Source organism: Mercenaria mercenaria, chromosome 15 (assembly GCF_021730395.1).
Source record: "Mercenaria mercenaria strain notata chromosome 15, MADL_Memer_1, whole genome shotgun sequence".
In the NCBI taxonomy this organism is placed as follows: domain Eukaryota; kingdom Metazoa; phylum Mollusca; class Bivalvia; order Venerida; family Veneridae; genus Mercenaria; species Mercenaria mercenaria.
In genome coordinates, this window is record NC_069375.1 from 42,426,016 (window position 1) to 42,446,203 (window position 20,188).

The following is a 20,188-nucleotide window of genomic DNA, read 5'->3' on the forward strand; positions in this document are numbered from 1 at the left end:
GTTATACTTGTCATAAAAGGCAAGATTCTCCAAATCGTTTGACAAACGTCATAAGACTACTCAGCGAAAAAAGAACCCGATAGTGTGTGGCGAAACCCTTGGAAAATGTAATACTTTTCTGAGGAATATACACCCGTTTATCTTTCCCGGAATTTTGCAATGACTGACTTTTCTCAGCGAAGACGTTACTTCAAGTCTAGTTAAAGCTGGGTTTGAAAAGTAATCAATGAGCATTTCAACTCCCGAATCAAGGACATGCAAGAGTTATCTTTCCTGTTTCCTATCTTTCATTGTTTGCAAATGTTTACATGCTAACAGATATTATTAAAGCGACTAACCAACACATCGTGATGTGAAAGTTTTAATAATCAAAACATTTCCTATATTTACCTTTATACCTTATATTTGGTGTTCTAACAATGTATACCGGTATTTTATCAAAATCTATCAAAATCTATTGAAAATCGTATTTTTTTTAAAATAAATTTAAAAGAAAAACATCTGTGTACGATTTCTTATAAAAACGCACACGTATATAAACATATTTACGTGTTTTAATAGTGACACATATAAGTTAGCGAACATGTTAGAACTAGATTAACTTAGTTAACTTGTGTTGTCTACGTCGAATCATACTGAAGAAAAAGAAATTAAATACAGTTTTAAAAACAAAATTTTTAAGAGTCTGGGAATCGAACTCCCGACGAAAAAGTATAATACGAATAGTTATATTTGTTTACATTTCAAAACGCCACAATAAAGTGCGATATCTATATGTATGCGCTCCTATTAGTAGCGGAATACTCCCGTAATTCTGGAAACTATAGAAACTGATCAACCATTAAGGTTCAAGTAAATGTACGAAACAGTGGCGGCATTGTCCTTTCGGTGATAAATCATTTTAAAAAATCAAAAATCAAAATGTGTGGGTTAGTCGCTTTAAATCATCATTTTTATCTTTGCTTTAACGCTAATCAGTAGGTCAGTAGTATAAGTTTAATTACAATAGACCCTATCTAACATGTTCATATGATATCCATACACATGGTGGTAATTAAGATAATTGGAGACGAACAATGAAAATTGAATATAGTTGTTAAACAGATTAAGTTCGAAAACAAAAAGTGTAAAATCATAATAAAATGGCGTTTGGAGGAAGTATAAATACTGACGTGCTGCATGATGAAACGTTTGATCTACTATGTACTATGTGTGAGCAAAAAGGTAGAAATAGAGAAGCTGAAAAATACTGCGTGGAATGTGAAGACTATTATTGTTTGACCTGCGTGAATGTTCATGACGAGGTTCCATCACTAAAACGACACAAGATACTTGACAAAGGAAAGTTTCCATCAAGATCAATCAAGGCACGGTCACGTTCCGGCAAGACTCAACCTATGGCACCGACAGAAAGATGTGATCGACATAGTCACCACTATATAGACATGTACTGTCAGAATCATGATGATGTTGGGTGCGGTACCTGTATGGCGGTAGATCACAGGTAAGATACAGTTAACACTATAATATATTCATGTACTGTCAGAACCATGATGATACTGGGTGCGGTACCTGTATGGCAGTAAATCGCAGTTAATATACAGTTACCACTGTAATACATGTATATTCATGTACTGACAGAACCATGATGATCGATGTTGGGTGTGGTACCTGTATGGCAGTAGATCACAGGTAAAATACAGTTACCACTATAATACATGTATATACATGTACTGTCAGAACCACGATGATGTTGGGTGTGGTACCTGTATGGCAGTAGATCATATGTAGAATGCAGTTACCACTGTAATACATGTATATTCATGCACTGTCAGAACCATGCATGATGATGTTGGGTGTGATACCTGTATGGCAGTAGATCACATGTAAAATACAGTTACCACTATTATACATGTATATTCATGTACTGTCAGAACCACGATGATGTTTGGTGTGGTACCTGTATGGCAGTAGATCACATGTAAAATACAGTTACCACTTTAATACATGTATATTCATGTACTGTCGGAACCACGATGATGTTGGGTGCGGTACCTGTATGGCAGTAGATCATATGTAGAATACAGTTACCATTTTAATACATGTATATGCATGTACTGTCAGAACCACGATGATGTTGGGTGTGGTACCTGTATGGCAGTATATTACAGGTAAGATACAGTTACCACTATATTCATGTACTGTCAGAACCACGATGATGTTGGGTGCGGTACCTGTATGGCAGTAGATCATATGTAGAATACAGTTACCACTATAATACATGTATATTCATGTACTGTCAGAACCATGATGATGTTGGGTGTGGTACCTGTATGGCAGTAGATCACAGGTAAGATATAGTCTAACAAATTATACACATGTACTGTTAAGGCAATGACGATGTTGGATGCGGTACCGGTAAAGCAAGATGCAGTCTAAAATATTATATACATGTACTTTCAAAACCATGAACATATTGTGTGCGGTACCGGTATGGCAGGTTACCTACCGGTTTCTACTGTTTACACGAAAATTTTACAACGAAAAATCCCATGTGCCTGTTGCGGGATTCGAACCCGGGGCGTCAGGGTGCTAGTCCGATGCTCTAACCACTGAGCCATAGAGTCGACACACATGCATTTGTCAGTGTTTAAATTTAAACTTGCAGGTTGTACGTAAGCGACCGTAACAATGCAGTAGCATGTCGTTTACGGTAATTGACTCCATAAATTATATTACCACTTGTTTCAAAAAGATGCGTTTTTACCAGGTTTACACATCTTCAAATTGATATAAAAATGACTTTGCTCTAAACTTTTAACATTCAATTTTACACAGGTCTTGAGATTTGTCTGAAAGTTTAAACGGGCATACTCTTCTAAGTGGAGAATGCTTCATAAAACGGGACATTTTATTTAACAAACAAACAAAAATAATGACATTGATATAATTGTAAAAATACAAACGCCACAAATTTCTTCCAAGTTAACTATTAATTCGCTAATGAAAAGTGTGACGACTTTCCTTACAATTCACATCGGACTAGCACCCTGACGCCCCGGGTTCGAATCCCGCAACAGGCACATGGGATTTTTCGTTGTAAAATTTTCGTGTAAACAGTAGAAACCGGTAGGTAACCTGCCATACCGGTACCGCACACAAAGTTTTATTTCATTAAATGTTGATGATATATTTGATAACGTTTACAGACGTATCTGAAATAAGATAACAGATGAAACACATTTTAAAGGCAGTTGTCAAGTAGTGGTAATGGGTGTGAAACTGGTACAAGCACATTTCTCGTTTTCTGAAAAATGTTCTAATTTAGCTGAATATCGTTAATCCATATCGAATTAACGGTTGACATTTTTATTTCTTTAAATGTTATTGTACATTTTTCACTGCAGAAAGTTTTGTCGGTCTTGCGCCATTTATATTTTAATTATATAAAAGAGTCAGTTTCTTTGATTCTATACTACATCCACAAGTAACTGACAAGTTCTTCATGAAAATCAGATGTGAAGGACGAGAGCGACCTTAAACGAAATAATGTTTATTCAAATCGTTACCATGTTACAGAGAACAAAGGCCTCGTAATTAGAATTACTCGTTACTTTCATTGTCAAGAAGATAGAAGGTTTTCATATATCGATAGTGCGCGCGCAGATTTTAGCATATTTTGTTGTACGACTGGTGATCAGGGTATATCACCGCGGTCAGATTATTCTGCCCGAATCGGGGAAAACCAAGAACAACAGAAAGAACACAAAAGTTTCAGTTTCTTTAGAAAAAGTACTAACATTTATATTTTATATAGTTTATATTACAGATTTAGTTTACCTGTATGTCAACAATACAAACACGCCTGCGTGCAATTTTTGTATTGTTCCTGTGTTATCCCCGAAGGCGTTACACCGATCGGTGTTTATTATTTATCACGATCGAGATGATATGCCCAGCCTGCTAAGATTATTTTACAAAATAATATACAAGAGAACCAAATTACGCTATTTGTGTGTAACGTAATGGGAACGCACCATTTACTGACGAACGTGATACGGATGACTCGCATTTCTTTTGATAATGTTATGATAAAATTTATACGGCAATGTATATTTAAGCAGCAAATTAAAGAACTTATTAAACTTGCAATTTCTTCAAATATGTCAAAAAAACTTATAAAATACCATTCACGTCGAATTCTGCACAATTGACTAGACACACGTTAGTGCACTCAGAAAGAGACTATAGTCTTGCCTACTTAGCGGGTTAAGTATACATTTATCCGAGCACGCGCCGGGGATAGATTATAAGATTCTTTCACTGGTTGTAGGTGCAGATAGGAATATCCGGCCTCGAGGGTAACTGTTTAGGCGGTTACGAGGCTCTCTGCCGAGTTACCGCCTAAACAGTTACCCGAGAGCCGGATATTTCCATCTGCACCTATAACCAGTGACAGAATGTTTTTCTTGCATACCGATTTATAAGAAATAATAATAAAAAAAAAATCAATTGAACAGCTTTCTTTTTAGAACTATTTCTTATGGCAGTGTATTTAAACAAAGCGCGGGAAACCAACGTCCGTAAACAGGAAAGACGTCATGACGTTTCAAAACAAACAACAATGTTTAGTTCCGGTTTTGTTTTATCAGTTGCAGCGTAACGTTATGAATTTTTGATAAAGTAACGTGATTTGAATCGATAAATATACTATCAGGAACCAATATGAACTGTCAAGGTATTGAATTTTCATTTCATTTTTTAAATAGAATTACTACACAAATCTTCTACATATATGTAGTTCTTATATACGTCATTTACAGCACGAGAGTCATCTTACACCCCAGCACCGGTAAAGATACCGGAAATCCCCGTCTGGTATGCAAGAAATTTTGGTCTTTCCCTAGGGAAAAACCTTGTCTAAAATAGCGTGAATTAAGGTGACGTCACATAGTACTGGTACCATTGTGACGTCATAAATTTTATAAATAATGTCAGGAAATACCCAAACCTATCTTTCTTGCCTACCTAGCGGGGAAAGTATACATTTATCCGAGCACGCGCCGGGGATAGATATTCCTGTCTTTCCCTAGGGAAAAACCTTGTCTGAAATAGCGTGCACTAAGGTGACGTCACATAGTACTGGTACTATTGTGACGTCATAAACTTTATAAATAATGTCGGGAAATACCCAAATCTATTTGTCTCCACGATCTATTTTGAACATGATAGGCAAGAAATAATTTTTATCCATGCTGTCCCGAGGGTAGGGAAAACAGCTGTCTTACACAGGCAGACATGTTAGATCCTTATAGTCTCCACAATCTATTTTGAACATGATAGGCAAGAAAAATAATCTAACATATCTGCCTGTGTAAGACAACTGTTCTCCCTAAAGCTCGGTTTTCCATTCCACACTGTCCCTCGGGTAGGGAAAACCCTGCCTTACACAGGTTGGCATGTAAGATCCTTATAGTCTTCTCAATGTTTCTCAAATGTGCCCGAATTTTTAATGCAATACAAATGTCATGTCCTTATTATTGACAAATATATTTACAGATGCGTAGCAAATTGGGAATTTTGTTATATTAAAGGTCCATTACTAAGGGAAAGTGAGTTGGCAAGTTTTTTCATAGCCAGTGCATAGACTTCTGCAAGACACTAAATAATGAAGATTGGCAGGTCAAAATTTACAAAAGGTCTTTGGAACTCAAAGAAATGTATGTGTATTATGTTGAAATTTCAATGAATCGACAGAATGACCCCCCAGGTCTTTTTAACTTTCTTCATACTTCATAGAAAAATAATTGTACATATACTGCGATTTATTTCGAATTTCTACATACCAACTTTCATTTTCCAATAAAATGAAATAGTTTCTGTGCTTTTTAAAAGAAATTAAAATGTTCACTTTCCTTAGTATTGGACCTTTAATAGTATCCGATAAATTATAGCATACATTGGTCTTGTTCTTTATGTAGGTAAGTCAGTTATCATTCTCGGAATAGGTCTGCATTGTGTTTATAGACCTGTGAGGAGATTTGTATATTATACAGTGTGTTACAAAAGTACATTCTCATTACATTCTAGGTACTTAGTATATCTCGAATAATTATAGCTTTGTATATCTATATTTCAATCAAGTAGAGTGCTACTTATTATACTACAATTCGATTTTGCATATATAGGAAAATTAGACCCATCGTGAAAATCACCACAAAAGCCGATAATAAGTTTGGCGAGACTGTTCTACTTCGTTATTTACGATCGATGTCTATCCCTTCTTCGCCAATGTACCGTTACATTATCCTTTTGATCACCTGGATGTAAGGAATATTGTCAAGTTTGAAAAGATAATTTAGAACATAATCTAAATGGTATTTGATTGATTAAATTTGCAAAAATAATTTGTACTATCTTACAGTCGGGTAGAAGCTCGCTTTTATAATGCTTTGTTTGATGATCATGATTATGAAATAAAGTTTTTATATAGTTTTGTGTGTAATCAAATAACTGCACATTTATTATTTTGTCGTGAGCCGTGTCCAACTAGCTTAGAATCTTATGCCAGCTCGACGATAGAAATTCAACTTAATAACATGTCGAATTTTGATCCCAAACTAAACCTGAAGATCGAAGAACGCCTTATTTCAATTTTTTAAAAGTTTAAAATTTCGGGCCAGCTCAGTGATTGAAATTCATGGTATTTCAAAAGTAGAATTTCGATCTAGCCTGTTCAAAGATTGGGATGGATTTTTTTACAGTCAAATATCGAGCAAGCAATTAGTGTCAAGCCAGCTCGAAAATCGTACAAATTTTGTAAAGCTGAATTGCAATGTAATACTGAAATTGCGATCTGCTCTAGATCATAATTGAAAGACTAAAAATCGTGCAAGATCGGATATATCGAAATTCAAGTTTTAAAAAATCTAAAAAGATTATTTCCAGTATAATCATATTTCAAGCCTGCTCGAATTTTCAAAGCAATCGAATTGAAAGCTAGGATTGAATGTGAAACTAACTGCTGAAACAGCTGAATTTCGATCTTGCATTGATTTTATTTACAAGCTCGCTCGATGTTTCGAAAATCTAGCACTGCATGTCGAACAAGTTCGAAAACAAAAGTCAATTTTTCAATCAAATATCGAGCAGGTATTGAATTAAGAGCCAATTTAAAGATCGCAATTCAAATTTTTAAAATGCCGATTGACTAGTTTTTTTATTATTTTAATTTCTATTTCCCATGTTGTGCGAAATTCAGTGTCAACGAAATTCAACGTCATCCTTTCGAAAATTTGAATTTCGATCTTCTACTTCTAACTTGCCGAAAATATGCTACCTCAAATTTCAACGTTTTGAAACTTTTAAGTTGTTTCTTCTTACACGCTCGAAATTTAATTCAAGCTCGAAATCAGTTTCTTAAGATCTCCATTTTCGACAGACTCGATGTTCAATGCTAGCTCGAATAAAACACTGAACATTTCAGTTTCGAGCTTCGAGCAAGATCCAGATTCGATGCGAACACAAAATTCTTCTTTTTGAAGTTTTGATTTTCGATCCTCAAGCTGTCTAAAATTGACTAATGGCTGTAAACAAAAACATATTATGGAGCGTCCACTAATTTATAAATCCGTACAGTGTGAAGTTTATCGGGTGAGAAGAAATCAGTCTTTACCGTTAAGAAACTTAAATTCCGTAAGAATTGAAGGAAATATACAAGAATGTTCGAGTCTTTCCGATAGCGAACAATAAACCTATACTCATCTGCAAAATGCTTAAAAAAGACCATTTTCTTCTTCACCTAGAAAACTGATGTTAATATTAAACAATAGTTAAATGAATATAAATTACTAAGTCGTTTGCAATGGTCTTCAAGGGCAAATAAGAATCTATTTATTCTTTGTCAAACAGAAGAAATTTCAGCAAATTATCCATATTCTACTATGTACTATGTTATAAATAGGCTATAGACCAATAAAAGAAATTGTTCTTTGTTTCTTATAAAATTCAGCTACTTTAGATCAATTTTGATACAGTTTCTACAGTTTCACTCCGTCGTAGACCTATTTTCCACAAGGTATCCATACATTAGCTTCAAGAAAACGAAAAGAAAAAGGAGCGTTGAACAGTATGCAGTAAAATGCAAGTCAACTGAAGTGAGGTACCCTCATATAGCTGCATTTCAGAAAGCGGTCCGTAGAATAAACACCCTACTTTCGTTTTCAAGTAAATAACTCGAAAACATGCGAATATAAGCATGAGAAGTGTCTTATTTTATGTAAAATCTATTCCGCTAGTGAAATAATGCCCATTTGGCCCCGGTTTACGCGAAAAATGGAAACAATAGGATCTATTTATTAGGGTCTTCTTTCGACTACACCCTACATCACGGAAGCACATTTTGACCGAATTACTGCTATATAACCTACAACTGTAAACCGAACAATGCATTGTTTAGAATTAAAAGAAAAGTGTAGATAGTTTTATTCAATGAACTGTTGACTTGAAAATCCATTTTTATTTTGTGTTAAAGGTGGATAATCAGATTTTGGTCATGTAACGGATTTGTTCGAAACTTTAGCATCTGATCATTTACACTCATTTATGTTCACTTAACACTTAATACAAATTAGATTTTCACTGGAGGTATTTTTAAAATTTCATTTTCCTATCCTGGTTGCCCAACCAAGACAGAGTTATTTTATCATAAGTATAAATTTGATAAACATACTTTGCCTAAGGAAATGTATAAATATTAGACATATTGTAATATATTTGTAAAATATTTGCATTTAAAATTATGTATTTAGATGGAATTCATTAGAAATGCAAGGTTGAAAAATTATTATTACCTCCCTTTGCCTATCTTGGTTGCGCAACCAAGATAGATAGGAAATAAATGAATTCAGAAGCTACACACAGCTTTAAAACTTGCATTTTGGTTCAGATTGTTCAATAGTTGATATGTCTATCAAATGCAAAAGTAAAACTAGACATTGTATCAAAATAAAAAGAAATACCCAGCTTTTTATATACTTTCATATTAAAGGGGAGTAATTACAAAATTTTATAAAAATAATAAAATATACATTTCAAATAGGAATCTAACTCTATGTAATCGGTCTTTTTGTTCCTTAAATAATTCTCTACCAGAATAGGAGAGATCGCCCTGACGTCACGCATCAACACCTTTTATCTGACGGTGGGCAAAACAAATATTTTTTACATCGTTTGTGTATGGGATCGGAATTTTTAATTTCTAATAACTTTTTCGTTCATTTATGGATTTTAAAAATTCAAGTAGTTTTGAAATGCTTACGATTTTCATATTTTTATATTCAAATAACTTTTGAAAATTAATAACCGTTTCAAATGACATATGATTTTAATAGCGGCGTAGCGATGCTCCAAACTTTTAGAAAAACACTGTAAGTTAAGCGTTCATAATTAATCGAATTTATTTCGAAATAAAAATTAAAAGTTATCAATAAATTGCTTGTTTTATATCCTTTCCATTGATCAAAACATTATTGATATCATTTATGATTTAAGAAAGTTTAAGCCGTTAGAAAAACATCAATGTTTACAAAAAAACATGGACGCTCGGCGACAGCCCACCCGGTCTTTGTCTTATCAGTTCTAAAAATAGAATATACAACGGATTTGTATACAAACACGATCTCTCCTATATACAAAAAGTAAAAAATGTCATTAAATGTTGATTAAATGTGATTGACCACCTTTAATGTACTAGGGGCAGGGGTAATAAAATCCTTTCTAAAATGAAACAATAAAATGAATTGTAAACATAAGAACTCCAATATGCAACATGAACAGCAAATGTAGAAACCAAAGCTCACAGTCGACTTTCGTATAATACTGTTACAATGTCTTGCGAGTATATATGACTGGTTGCTAAAAATTCAGACTTAGATCTTTAGACTAAACATAGCATTAAAATGTCAGATAATGAGTTTAACAACTTTATTTGTTTGATAAGATAGCTGAGATTTGTTTTCATACAAGATAACTAGTTTCTAATACTTGAAAATACTAGAGTACATACAACGCTACTAGGGACTTAATGTTACATAATTTGGAAAAGGGTAACTCTAAATAAAATCGAAGCACACAATTCTTGATGTACACTGAGATATCTATTAAAATGTATGCAATATGAACATCAACATTACAAACTGCATGCATTTTTCGTAAATTCAATCCCAACCCTCTTAAAATATGCTTCTCTTTAAAACAACGGGATGGCCATACATGCTATTTTTCTGCTCTTTTTTTTAATGTGTCCAAAATGAAATTCTTTAAGCATGCCTTACTACCGTTTACAAACATTAGATTTAAGGTACGTTTACGTATGTCATGCGGGAGAAAATGTATGTAACTAGGTTGTGGTTTGTCATTAACGATATGCACGGATATGCTATTATTGTACAGCAAACAATAGCATAGGACAGGTATGGTAATTATAATAGACACCTTCAGCGTTCTGTAAGTTATCTATTCATCTCTTCAAAGCAAAAAATCGTACAGCCAAAGCTTTTTCAAAGAAAGGAAAACCCGATTCCCAGGAAACGCAAGATCCTTCCCATTGTAAAAAACTTCCGGTGAGATTAGGCCCGCACTGAAACGTGCCAAGTGTTATATCTGTTTGATCGGCTGTTTGTTGTACCCCACGACAACAAAGTTGTAAGGGGGAGGGGGTATACTGGTTTCAGGTTGTCTGTCTGTCCGTGCCCGCGAAATGATGGTTAAGTGACTGCATAACGGTACTTTCTCTTTGATGTCATTCATTCGGTTCTGTTTATGTGACTATTTTTCTTTTTATGTGACTGTTAGAACAATAGAGAGAACAATGGGGGAGTCACATAAAGACCGTTTCGTTAGAACGTCCGTCCGTCTGTCTGTCCGTAGACACAATCTTGTGCGCACCATCTCTCCTCATCCCATTGGAACAATTTAATGAAACTTCACACAAGTGATCAGTAACAACAGTAGTTGTGCGTGGGGCATGTTAAATTCTTTCAGAAAAAAAAAATGCAGAGTTACGGGACATTGTTTTTTTGTTACTGTACTATATACATAGACATAATCTTGTGCACACCATCTCTCCTCATCCCCTTGACACAATTTAATGAAACAAGTGATCAGTAACAACAGTAGTTGTGCATGGGGCATGTTAGGTTCTTTCAACAACAAAAATTGCAGAGTTATGGGACTTTGTTTCTTGTTAACATACTATGTACATACAGTCTGCATATGCAAACTTGTGCGCGCCTAATCTTCCGAACCCTTGCACACAATTTAATGAAACTTCACACAAGTGATCAGTACCAACCCTATTTGTGCACGGTGCATGTTACGTTATTTTAGATAAATATTCTGCATAGTTATGGGACTTTGTTTTTTTTTTGTTACTATACTGTATACATACAGTCCACATAATTATGCAATCTTGTGTGCGTCAAACTGCAACGTACTGTGTCAGTGCATGCGGGGGGTACATTCATCAGCTTTAGTGATAGCTCTAGTTTTTTTTTGATGGGTTTAAAGAGGCACCACAAAATAACTGTATTCTTTTGTATTTCCATGATGGTAATTATACATGATTTGCATGAAAAATATGAGATATACAAGAATTTTGTTTCAAATTGACAGTGACATATATTCGGCCAAGGCCATGTGTTTAATGTCTTAACATTTTATTGAAATCAATGTAGTAATATGTACATAAATCAGTGTATTTAGTTAAATTTCACTCTCGTTTTGTTTCAACAGTGTAAGATAGTTATTCATGTATAATCTTAAAACTATGCTGAAAAGAGATTAACTGAAAAAGTTTGCAGATAAAGTTTATTTAGGAAGGGCCTAAAATGTCCACTTGAAGACTTGTAGTATAGTTGTATTACCTGTATTATAAGAAAGATTTTCAAGAAGTTTTTGCGAGTCGTGTTGGGTCTTTAACAGATATATAACGGAGATCAGTTTACCACTATTCTGGACTTACATATTCTCCGCAAATGACTAGCAAGTTCTCCACAACATACAAAGGTTGAGCACGAATGACACTCTGTCTTCTGTCAAAATTCACCTCGACTTAGCATCGAACATGCGACCTTTCCTGGTTACAGTATACTGTTAATAGTTAAAAGTCACGGTACTTTCTATAGCTAAGTACGTTGTATTGTTTATTTTGACTTAATTAACGGTGCATAGTACGACAGTACACGGTACTCCTTAGTTTCACCGTACATGTACATGGCAATAAACAGTATACAGGTTACTGTTTATTTTGACAGTACATGGTACATGAGAGTATATACGGGGGTTGACAATAACAAATTATTTGCCAGACGGCCAACGTATAATTTTTTACTCAGAATACCCAGAATATGAAAACATGCTTATACCTAACACATCTATTGAAATATGTATTGCACTATATAGTCATGTACTCAAAACCACGCTGATAATGGATGTGGTACATATACGACAGTAGATCATAGGCAAGATACAGCCACCACTATATAGACATGTGCAGTCAAACGGTTGGGTTTGGTACATATATTACAGTAGAGCACATGCAAGAACAATCTCCAAAAAATGCCATGATGACGGGTGCGGAACATGTATGGTGGTAGATCATAGGTAATATGCAGCCACCACTGTGTGGACATGTTCTTTAAAAAACATGAATTGGGCTGCGGTACATGTATGGCAGTAGATCATAGGTAAGCTACAGTCACCACTGTGTAGACATGTTCTGTAAAAACATGATGTGGGCTGCGGTACATGTATGGTAATAGATCATAAGTAAGACACAGTCACCACTGTATAGACATGTACTGTCAAACCATGATGTTGGCTGTGGTACATGTATGTCATTAGATCATAGGTAAAATACAGTGACCACTATATAGACATGTACTGTCAAAACCATGATGATAATGGGTCCGGTACATGTATGACAGTAGATCATAGGTAAGATACAATCACCGCTAAAAAGACATGTACAGTCAACCCCATGATGAATATGGATCCGGAACATGTATTACAGTATAACATAGGTAAGATACAATCACTGCTATATAGACATGTACAGTCAAACCCATGATGAATATGGATCCGGAACATGTATTACAGTATAACATAGGTAAGATACAGTCATCACTATATAGACATATACAGTCAAACCCATGATGAATATGGATCCGGAACATGTATTACAGTATAACATAGGTAAGATACAGTCACCACTATATAGACATATACAGTCAAACCCATGATGAATATGGATCCGGAACATGTATTACAGTATAACATAGGTAAGACACAATCAACGCTATATAGACATGTACAGTCAAACCCATGAGGAATATGGATCCAGAACATGTATTACAGTATAACATATAAGATACAGTCACCACTATATATACATCCACAGTCAAACCCATGATAAATATGGATCCAGAACATGTATTACAGTATAACATAGGTAAGATACAATCACCGCTATATAGACACGTACAGTCAAACCCATGATGGATATGGATCTGGAACATGTATTACAGTATAACATAGGTAAGATACAGTCACCACTTTATAGACATACACAGTCAAACCCATGATGAATATGGATCCGGAACATGTATTACAGTATAACATAGGTAAGATACAGTCACCACTATATAGACATACACAGTCAAACCCATGATGAATATGGATCCGGAACATGTATTACAGTATAACATAGGTAAGATACAGTCACCGCTTTATAGACATACACAGTCAAACCCATGATGAATATGGATCCGGAACATGTATTACAGTATAACATAGGTAAGATACAGTCACCGCTTTATAGACATACACAGTCAAACCCATGATGAATATGGATCCGGAACATGTATTACAGTATAACATAGGTAAGATACAGTAACCGCTATGTAGACTTCCACAGTCAAACCCATGATAAATATGGATCCAGAACATGTATTACAGTATAACATAGGTAAGATACAATCACCGCTATATAGACACGTACAGTCAAACCCATGATGGATATGGATCTGGAACATGTATTACAGTATAACATAGGTAAGATACAGTCACCACTATATAGACATACACAGTCAAACCCATGATGAATATGGATCCGGAACATGTATTACAGTATAACATAGGTAAGATACAGTCACCGCTATATAGACATACACAGTCAAACCCATGATGAATATGGATCCGGAACATGTATTACAGTATAACATAGGTAAGATACAGTCACCGCTTTATAGACATACACAGTCAAACCCATGATGAATATGGATCCGGAACATGTATTACAGTATAACATAGGTAAGATACAGTCACCGCTTTATAGACATACACAGTCAAACCCATGATATATATGGATCCGGAACATGTATTACAGTATAACATAGGTAAGATACAGTAACCGCTATGTAGACATACAGAGTCTAACCCGTGCTGAATATGGATCCGGAACACTTATTACAGTATAACATAGGTAAGATACAATCACCTCTATATAGACATGTACAGTCAAACCCATGATGAATATGGATCCGGAACATGTATTTCAGCATAACATATAAGATACAATCACCGCTATATAGACATCCACAGTCAGACCCATGATGAATATGGATCCAGAACATGAATTACAGTATAACATAGGTAAGATACAGTCACCTCTCTATAGACATACAGAGTCAAACCCATGATGAATATGGATCCGGAACATGTATTACAGTATAACAAAGGTAAGATACAATCACCGCTATATAGACATACACAGTCAAACCCATGATGAATATGGATCTGGAACATGTATTACAGTATATCATAGGGAAGATACAGTCACCATTATATAGAAATGTACTGTCTAAACAATGATGATAATGGGTATGGTATATGTATGACAGTAGATCACAGGTTGGATACAGTCACCACTTCGTAGACATATACTGTCAGAACCCTGATGATAATGGTTACGGTACATGTTTGTGAATAGTTCATAGGTAAGATACAGTCAACGCTATATAGATATATAATGTCATATCCATGACGTGTATGGGTCCGGTACATGTATGACAGTAGATCACATGTTAGAAACAGTCATCACATTTAGTGTCGAAACCATAATGATATGGTTACGGTACATGTTTGGCAGTAGATCATAGGTAAGATAAGGGCATCTACTGTCAAAACCATAAAATGTTGTATGCTGCACCATGACAATAGATCATAAGTCACCACTTTATAGACACAGTCAAAACCATTAGTATTGACAAATTTTAGCAGGGCATACGTTGTCAAGATGTTATGAGATTTAAATGTTAAATTGCAGGGTTTTTTTTTATTCTATAGCAGAGGCCGAATATCGGCCTCGTCCCCCAGCCGAGGATTTCCCCCACAGCCAAGGATTTCCCCTACCGCAGTCGAAATTCCCCTACGTCCGAAATTCCCCACCCCCCCCCCCCCCTCCAAAATCGTAAACAAAGCAATGGAGATTACTCCCAGCGATTTTCCCGACCGAATATCGGATCCGTTCACAGTTGCAGACGGTCTTTCACAATTTTCTTTGGGTGTGAAAACCTTTAGAAATAGTAGAAAAATGTTAGAAGAGCGTTCAGTGGACCCGAGGTTCCGGTTTTGACCAGCGAAAATCGATAAAAACTCGTATCTGACCCGCACATAATATGCCGTGGGCGTCTGCTTGTCTCGCAGTAATACTCTTTGATGCGTAACGAGTTCGAAAGCTCTGCCCCTTGTCAATCAAAATCCCAGTGAACTTCATACTGTTTGTCGACACCACCGTAAGTATGACAGTAGGCGGAGCGTCGTATGTTAATTAGCTACTGACAGATGTCAATCACGCCACGCGCCGACTGACGCGTGGTTATCATCAGTATGTAATATAGATGATTGATAAACAATGCAGCGTCTGATTATCGTGTTTGTACCTCTTGTTAATTAGCGGTTTACAGCTTATGCTGTATTGTGATATATGTGTTGTTAATTTAAAGTAATTATTTTATGTGCTTGATTCGATTAAATAAGCCGGTCGGCCGTTACGCAAATTTATTATCTTTGCCGAGGTATTTTGCTAGAGCAAAATAAAATATAAATGTTTTAAGTAATCAGATATTATAAGTATGGAATAGTTCTGGTGAAAAGATGAAATTTTATCAAGAATTTTTAATGTTTGCTTTCGTTTTTTTCATATTTGTCACACGTTTTCGCGATCGTGATTTTCGGACTTTTTTGTCCTTTCTTACAAGATTTTCTAGTACAATTGAAATAAAAAGCCAACAAAAGTATGCATTTAATAATAATATGATGACTCTTGCAAAAGCAACTCTTATTTTAAAGCATTTTTTGTGAATAAAAGCATGTGACCTTTAAATATTCAATGATTTGAGCATTTCAACTCTCCCCACCCACCTTGTTACAATGATAAGTGAACATTAGTGCAAGTCCATCTATTGCTAAGTGACAGTGTGTATAGTTGCTAAAAGTTGCAAGAATATGTAATAAAAACATAGTTTAAAGTGTTTATTATGCATAATTGTAAATTCCCCCCTGAGTGAAAAAATCCCCCAAAACTGCTCGTCGCGCGCTATTTTCTTCCCCAAATGACAGGCTGGGGCCTCTTCCCCCAGTCGTAAAAAAAACCCCTGAATTGTCAGATTTCTATGAATAGACAGAAAAACTGACTGATAAAACGTAGATATCAAACTACAGGGCCACATTTAAAAAAGTATTTGTTTGCTGTCTCCCGAACCTACTACAGGTATTTAAAGTTGGGTAGGTAGGTAGGCAATTCTATCTTTTTTTTTGGTGGGGGATTTTACTTTTACTGGTCGAATATGATCGTTCTCACAGAATATTTCTGCTGTAAAAATAAAACAAATCAGTGTATGTCATATAAAAGGATGAAATTAAATAATACAATTTAAACTTTCTTACTTATTAATTTGCTTACTTGAAATATATGTGGTACTTGTCATATCGGAACTTAAACAAGAGCACCGCCTTGCGGGTGCTGACGCTCATCTGATTTTTTTTGTGTAATAGAAATATTGTCCTACCCATGATTTTCTAAGTCTAAAAAGGGCCATCATTCTTGCAAAAAGCAGGATAGAGTTATGTTTCTTGATGTTCAGTGTCCACTTATGATGGTGAAAAACTGTTGCAAGTTTTAAAGCAATAGCTTTGATAGTTTATGAGAAAAGTTGACTTAAACATAATACTCAACCAAGAAAATGATTTTCTAAGTCCAAAAGGGGCAATAATTATTGCAAAAAGCAGGATGGAGTTATGTTGCTTGCTGTACAGGGTCAGCTTATGATGGTCAACAAGTGTTGCAAGTTTCAAAGCAATAGCTTTGATAGTTTAAGAGAAAAAGTTGACCTAAACATAAAACTTAACCAAGAAATCTGCTATTTTCTAAGTCCAAAAGGGGCCATAAATCTTGCAAAAAGCAGGATGGAGTTATGTTTCTTGCTGTACAGGGTCAACTTATGATGGTGAACAAGTGTTGCAAGTTTTAAAGCAATAGCTTTGATAGTTTAGGATAAAAGCTGACCTAAACATAAAACTTAACCAAGAAAACTGATTTTCTAAGTCCAAAAGGGGCAATAAATCTTGCAAAAAGCAAGATGGAGTTATGTTTCTTGATGTACAGGGTCTGTTTATGATGGTGAACAAGTATTTTAAGTTTCAAAGCAATAGCTTTGATAGTTTAGGAGAAAAGTTGACCTAAACATAAAACTTAACCAAGAAATCTGATATTTTCTAAGTACAAAAGGGGCCATAAATCTTGCAAAAAGCAAGATGGAGTTATGTTTCTTGCTGTACAGGGTCAGCTTATGATGGTGAACAAGTATTCCAAGTTTCAAAGCAATAGCTTTGATAGTTTAGGAGAAAAGCTGACCTAAACATAAAACTTAACCAGGCAACGCCGACGCAGACGCCGACGCCGACGCCGACGCCGACAACCGCTCAAGTGATGACAATAACTCATCATTTTTTTTCAAAAAATCAGATGAGCTAAAAAAATGACCAGCATTGTCCAATAAAAACTTTCGGGGCGCAGCATTTTATGTGGGTAGGTAGGGAAACAGCAAACAAACATATTTTTAATTTTGGCTCAGTATATGAATACAATATAGGGTTTTCCGAGAAACAGCTAGTGTAACACTTGCTTTCTTTATTTTTCAGGTCATGCCAAGACATCTTTTATATACCAGAATTTCTTCAAAGCAACACAAGGATATCCCCTGCGAAGACTACATTGAAGAAATTAGAATCAATTGCGACAACGCTCAAAGCTCATTATGAAAGTTTCCAACGTGGAAAACAAGAGCTTGTGAAAAGAAAAGCTACAACACTAGAAAATATCCGAAAGTTTAGAAAGGAAATCAATGAAAGACTTAACGAATTGGAGAAGAACACAGTAACTGACGCAGAAATGAGATACAAAGCCTTTATAAGCAAGTTTGAAGAAGAAATGGAAACATTAGAGATAAACAGAGCCAACATACAATCCGCAAGAGACAAGCTTGTCTCTGCTGACAATAATGTGTCACATAACTTTGTAAATGCTATAAAAGGTAGAAATATAGCTAACAAGGCCGAAAAATGCATTGAAGTGAGCAAATCACAGCTTCCTATAGAAGATATTGACTTTAAACCAGATCTAAGATTATCTGCTTTGTTACAGGAGTTACCTGCCCTTGGTAATGTTACACAGAGAGAAACTAGGAAGGTTAAACAAGTCACATCTGTTAAACAAAAAGTTTCAGGTCAGAAAAATGAAAAGTCATAATATTATAATGTTAGTAACACTCAACAGGAGGCTTTACTTAAGGTCAAGGGTTGCAAGAAATATTGTGTTAATGTTGAATCAGATATATTTGGATGTAATATTGTCAGTGCCTGTACTCTGGAGGATGGAACAATGCTACTGTCTGATTACAGCAGTTTCAATGTGAAACGTTTAGACAGTTTCACATATGCAGTCATAGACTACTGTGATCTGCCTGTATTCCCATGGCAAGTTTGTTCCATCAATAAACACCAAGCTGCTGTATGTTTGCCAGACCAGCAAGAAGTTCACTTCATTTCACTATCAAACAGAATGACATTAACAAACAAGATAACAACTGACTTTTACTGTTATGGTCTAGCATATGCTGATGGCAATCTGTACATTTCAGACTTGATACATCAGTGTATATATACAGTGTATCAGGAAGAAAGCTGAAGCAGTTCAGTAAGGACCAATCAGGACAGGAACTGTTCTCTAACATCAGGAGTCTAGCTGTCAGTGAGGATGGTTCAAGGATTTATGTTGCTGACTATGATAATGGACTGATTATACTGGACAATCATGGAAAAGTTGTTGGAAAATTTAATGGTCCACAGTTAAATGGTGCCTATGACAGTTATCTTACAGGAAGAGGAAGTCTGCTTGTGTGTGGATTAAACTCCAAAAATGTGCTCCAGTTTGGACTGGATGGTGAACTGATAGGTGAAGTTCTAAAACTTGATGATGAAAATGCCTCTTGTCAGGCCATTTGTTGCAATCAGCAAATGTCAAGGATGATTATTGGTAGGAGTTCCAAAGGAATTGAAGTGTATGACTTATACTACAGTAAAAGATAAATATTATAGAATAGAGACATCATTGTGCTGAAGTGAATGACCAAGTTATAAAGACTTTACTGACATTAGCCAATTACGAGTACAAATATTGTACATGTGGAAAAGACATTGCTGAATTATACTTTTAAAAATAAAAATGTATTTCATATTGATATTGTCATATACATGTATTTGCAATAACATGTCTACCTTTATGTCAGTTCACTTTACAAAAATGAAAATCAACTTGACAATGTGTTAATTTTCTTTATTTTAATTTTTACGTTTTGCAGGACTGAAACTTAAATGGAACTTAACAGTTAACTCAAGAAACTAAATGTATGTTTTTGACACAACCAATAATACATAGTCAAAGAAAAGTAGTCAAATTCTGTTTCTATATTTAAGAATAGGCATATTGCAACATTTTCATTAACTTTTTATTTGATAGATTTTAGTTATTATTTTCTCATGTTAGGTTATACAAGTTTCTGGAAATCTT

General features: G+C 35.1%; 1 protein-coding gene across 1 annotated transcript; it reads left to right on the forward strand.

Moving 5' to 3' along the window:
* The first annotated feature begins 1,012 nt into the window (after positions 1-1,012).
* Positions 1,013-19,262, forward strand: LOC123553355 (E3 ubiquitin-protein ligase TRIM33-like). Its single transcript, XM_053525106.1, has 2 exons — positions 1,013-1,504; positions 18,262-19,262. Exons 1-2 carry the CDS (start codon positions 1,143-1,145, stop codon positions 18,866-18,868), a joined length of 969 nt encoding a protein of 322 aa, XP_053381081.1. The 5' UTR covers positions 1,013-1,142; the 3' UTR covers positions 18,869-19,262.
* Positions 19,263-20,188: the final 926 nt, after the last annotated feature.

Bases quoted from the DNA above. Each gene is read 5' to 3' on its own strand.
- LOC123553355 (XM_053525106.1), top strand. From the start codon at position 1,143: ATGGCGTTTGGAGGAAGTATAAATACTGACGTGCTGCATGATGAAACG. The intron at 1,505-18,261 runs GTAAGATACAGT...TTTATTTTTCAG, and splicing joins TGTATGGCGGTAGATCACAG to GTCATGCCAAGACATCTTTT.